The sequence below is a fragment of the Gadus chalcogrammus genome, chromosome 11 (assembly GCF_026213295.1).
Source record: "Gadus chalcogrammus isolate NIFS_2021 chromosome 11, NIFS_Gcha_1.0, whole genome shotgun sequence".
In the NCBI taxonomy this organism is placed as follows: domain Eukaryota; kingdom Metazoa; phylum Chordata; class Actinopteri; order Gadiformes; family Gadidae; genus Gadus; species Gadus chalcogrammus.
This window is the reverse complement of record NC_079422.1, coordinates 21,502,785-21,507,192: the sequence shown is the minus strand read 5'-3', so window position 1 is coordinate 21,507,192 and position 4,408 is coordinate 21,502,785. Positions and strand designations below refer to the sequence as shown.

The window sequence follows — 4,408 nt, the reverse complement described above, 5'->3', positions numbered from 1 at the left end:
TTGAAAAATTATTTTTATTTTTTAAATATTTTAGCAATGTTAAAATCATCACAAAGTAAGCACGACAACAAATATATACAACACCTATACATACAAAACAAACATTGTGTATTTGATACACACTTCATTATACAGCAAGTCTTGACAACTCTTGTCTTGTCTTAAACCAACCTCGGTCTTTTCTCCAACACAAATCCTACAAAAATATATGTCCTATCAAAATGTATGATCATATAGAATTTAATATTGTGTAAATGCGATGCAGTAAGCATCACATGGCACAATTTCAGAGAGTCGTGAAATATTACACACAGGCACAAGAATGACCTCACCCATAGGCCAAAGTTCGAAATAACTAAAGCCCTAAACTCAGTGGGTTGACAGGGAACCCTTTCTCTTCAGCTAGCGTTTGGACATGCATCTTGGAAACTCAACTGAGATGCTCCCATGCGCAGGTATCCCAGGACAGAGGCAAACATGGCGGCACGTTTGAATCCACTCTGCACCACGCTGACGATCTCCGTCTTCACATGAACTGATCAGCTTCAGCAAACAAAAGCTGTGTACCTTTGACCTCTTAACCCTTGACCATCTCTTTCTGAGGTTGTCTGCTAAAGAAAAGAAAGCACCAACCTGTATAAGTTAATTTAAGTGCTACGATTATATTTGACAACCATTGCGTCATTCCAGGACAGTATACAACTACTAACTACTACCACAACCTCGTGAGAGGTGTCTCAGACTGAAAACAACCATGAGTCTGTCATGTCAGTCATGTCGGTGTATAAATCATACATCCTTCTATCTATAAGACCAGCTGTCTTTTCCCTGTGGCTATACAGTTGAGTGCAAAACAATTCAGTCTAAAGACCCAAAGAGATGTATGATACATACAGATCTCTAGGTATTCAATGCATTGATTGACATGTCGATTAGACTCACTGGGGTATAACCAAATGGGTTTGAAAAAGTCAAACTTTTTTCTAGCACAATTTGTATGTCAAGTGACCCAACATAGCTGCTTACTATTTTTTGATGTTAGTGGTAACTTGTTCAATAAGACTTTTATTCACTTTTGTTTTAGATTAAAGTGGAACATTCCCCTTTATCCCAATGCCCTAAACCTGATGTACACAGACAGACTTGAACTTTACTCACAGCAAGTCACTTTTCAGAGGATACAATATGGAAACATGAACCTGGTACCCAACTGGGACATTTTGAGGGGGAACAGGCCACCACCATGGGACCTGGGTGGTAAGACAGAGGGCCCCTAGACCCTCATTCCGCTGTAGCCCCGGTCAGAGGCCTGCCATATGCCGTTCTCGCTGGGACAGTGGCGATGGCAGGCACAGCTCTGGATCACCATGACGGGCCTCTTGGACGTTCTGCCGTTGGAGCAGCGGAACTCCACCAGGGCGGTCTTGGTGGCGTGGGGCGTGCAGCACCGGCCGTCGCTGCAGGTGCCGCAGTAACGCGGCTTGTAGGCCTGCACGCTGCTGCAGTTCCTGTAGGTGAGGTGAACGGCCTGGACGCTCTTCACCATCCTCTGGCACTTGCTGCCTCTCTGGGGGACACAACGGACAGAGCGGAGAGCTGGTTAGATGATGTTGTAGATAAATCAAAACTTTTTAATCGAATGGATAATGATTTATATCTCGGAAATAAACGGTACAAGATTTTCAATGGCAAGCTAGCTCCAGTTTAACTGTGGAGAAAATAGTGTGGCCCGCTGTAAAAACATGACAGTTTCTGTACGCAGCTGCGGAGTCTGTGCAATTCTCTTAGATCGTTGTAGAGTAAGCATCTACATGACAGAATGCGTTTGATTCAATATAATCAAACAAATTAATTAGCATATTGTACCAATAGCACAAAAAAACACATTAAGTCTCACACCTTGTATTAACGGCATTTTCCATAAAAATAATGGAGACATTAAACCAGGATTAATAATAGATCAGGATAAATAACCGGAGAATGATGATACCTTGGGGGCAATCGGCGTGAGCTGGCTCTGGGGCTGCTGGCCTTGGCAGGGTTTGACCATGCACAGCCGGCTCTGCTTCACCATCTCACAGCGGCTGTTCTTATTGGTCACCCTGGTGGACACGCCCATGCCGCAGGCCCGGGAGCAGGCCTCCCACTCGGTGGTCTGCTCGATGCAGTTCAGGCTGGGGTCCCAGGCGTCGAAGCTCACCGCCTCCTCCAGGCGGAAGGCTGCTCGCAGAGGGAGCATCGAAAATACAAATTATGTTTAGGATTAAAAACATACGTTTTTTTTGCAAGGGAACATACTGAGGGGACGGAGACTCACGGTGTCAGTTACCACTCTGGCCTAAACACTTTTGGACCAGAGTGGATCTGACTTAGGTGTTCAGACATGGTATGCTAGGTGTGTTAAGCCCTCACAGGTAAATAAAGTCCTTTATCTCGTCTAGCATGCTGTGAAGCGAGTCTACAGTGAGGTCTCCAATTAGGGGTTTGAAGTCGATTTGTGAATGGGGGGGGGGGGGGGGGGGGGCTTAAGGGTGATGTGTTGCTCTGGGTCTAGGGGGCTCTACTCACAAGCCATGGCAAAGCCCCCCAGGGCGCTGGCCTCCACCAGGGGTTCACACACCCACTTCTCGCAGCACTCCCCGGGCAGCTGCACCCTGCGCGGCATGGGGCAGTCCGGGCCCGGCAGCATCACGTCCAGGGTGCAGCGCGGCAGGCAGCCGATCTGCCCGTCGCGACACACGCACTGGTACTTGCAGCTGGGGAAGAAGGTCTGGCCGTGGCGGTAGACGGTGCCGTCCAGGACGCACACGGGGCCCTCGTGGACTGGATGGGGAGAACGGAGGAAACACGGTGAGATGCTATTGGCCAGCCGAAATTCTCTTCTTGATTCAATTGTTTCTTTGGGGTGGGGGGGGGGGGGGAGGAGGGCGTTTTTTGCATCCTCTCCTGTATTTTACAAATATTTATTCAAATTTCGTTGCAAAAACATGGTGAATAAGGTAGTGCTCTCATACATAACCCAAACCCTAACCCTAACCCTTACCCTAGTGCAGACACCCTCAGTGAAAGCAATACCATTTAATGTTCAGAAAGCTGAAACCAAAGCTCTATATGGACGAGGGATGAAAACGCGGCGCCAAACAGAAACCCATGAGCTCAGTTACTGCTGATTGTACATCGTAGCGTCGATAAACCTTTATCGAGGAAGGAGGGCCCACTTACCGACACAGACGCCCGTCCTCTTGTGTACGTCGGCCGAGGAGTCGCACCGCAGGCCTCGGCGCGTGTCGCAGGGGTGGGTCTCTGAGCAGGGCTCGCCGGTCTGGCGTGCGCACACCAGGCAGCACGCGCAGTCGTCCAGGATCAGGGGCACCGAGGGGCCACACCTGGGGGGCTCCTTGGGGCACTGGCAGCGCCGGGGGCAGACCTCGGACCACACTATGGTCAGCATCTAAGGAGGGAAAATCGACAGATTAACGTCAAGCATGAAACTGAGCATGAATAGAGTTTAAGGAATGAAAAACACAAATGACAATGAAATTAGGTTGTTTCTGCAGCATGCATGCAACACATGCTTGAGAAGAAATACTCAAGTGTAGCCCTACACATGGACGGTTTGTGAAATAATGCGAGTGCAGTATTTTACGGATATTGATTGACAATGTCGGTCGAAAAACATACCTGTGCTGAAATGTATAAACCAAAGATAGTTTTCTCTGCAAGGTTTGACATCCTCATCTTGAGTTTGCAAGTCTTGCTGCAAAGCACAGTCGAATAAAAAAGAAGGAAGAATAAAGTCAAGAGTATGTTTCTTTTGTTTCACCGATCGCTGTTCAACAGAGCATCAAATAGAGCCGGCTCCTGTGCGAACGGTCCCTCCTGCTATATGGTTACGGACCGTGCTGCAGAATGCTGGACCCTCTGAGTGCTTCTGGCCAGGCCTCTAGCGGAGGCTCTCTTATATATAGACCGGTCAACCTCCCTGGCACCATGACGACAAGCGGGACGGAATGCGGGAGACGCTCAAAACCGGTGGAGGCTCTGGAATCTTGGCAGACAACCCGAGGGAGACGAGAGTTGCATTTCGCTGTGAGTTCCTGATTGAGGGTGGTCTTGGACCAGGGGGACAAGAACAGAATGAGGCGTTTGTTTTTATGTCAGGTGGACTTGAAACATGCGATTCACTATGTATTGTTGTCATGCAATAAATGTTTGGTATTGTACATTCTGTGCGCATGTGCATGGCCAACGCCATGCACATGCATGCAATTGCACAGACACACACTAACACACACATGCACACACACATGCACACACACACAAACACACGTTCAAACACATACACACACACAAACACACACGCACAAACTCATGCACTCACCTGCCTGCACACACATACTCACAGACA

The 4,408-nt window shown here is 48.2% G+C and overlaps 1 protein-coding gene across 1 annotated transcript; it reads right to left on the bottom strand.

Moving 5' to 3' along the window:
- LOC130391916 (CCN family member 3-like) lies at nt 1-3,917 on the bottom strand. The gene is made up of 5 exons (XM_056602257.1): nt 3,682-3,917; nt 3,223-3,451; nt 2,569-2,823; nt 1,991-2,220; nt 1-1,567 (listed from the first exon to the last, which is right to left on the bottom strand). The coding sequence occupies exons 1-5, from the start codon at nt 3,736-3,738 to the stop codon at nt 1,274-1,276; spliced, it is 1,065 nt and encodes a 354-aa protein (XP_056458232.1). The 5' UTR covers nt 3,739-3,917; the 3' UTR covers nt 1-1,273.
- Nucleotides 3,918-4,408: the final 491 nt, after the last annotated feature.

Excerpts from the sequence above, each read along its gene's own strand:
- LOC130391916 (XM_056602257.1), bottom strand. The coding sequence starts at position 3,738 with ATGAGGATGTCAAACCTTGCAGAGAAAACTATCTTTGGTTTATACATT. Across the intron at positions 3,452-3,681 it reads GTTTATACATTTCAGCACAG|ATGCTGACCATAGTGTGGTC; the intron begins GTATGTTTTTCG and ends TTCCCTCCTTAG. Across the intron at positions 2,221-2,568 it reads GGGGGGCTTTGCCATGGCTT|CCTTCCGCCTGGAGGAGGCG; the intron begins GTGAGTAGAGCC and ends CTCTGCGAGCAG.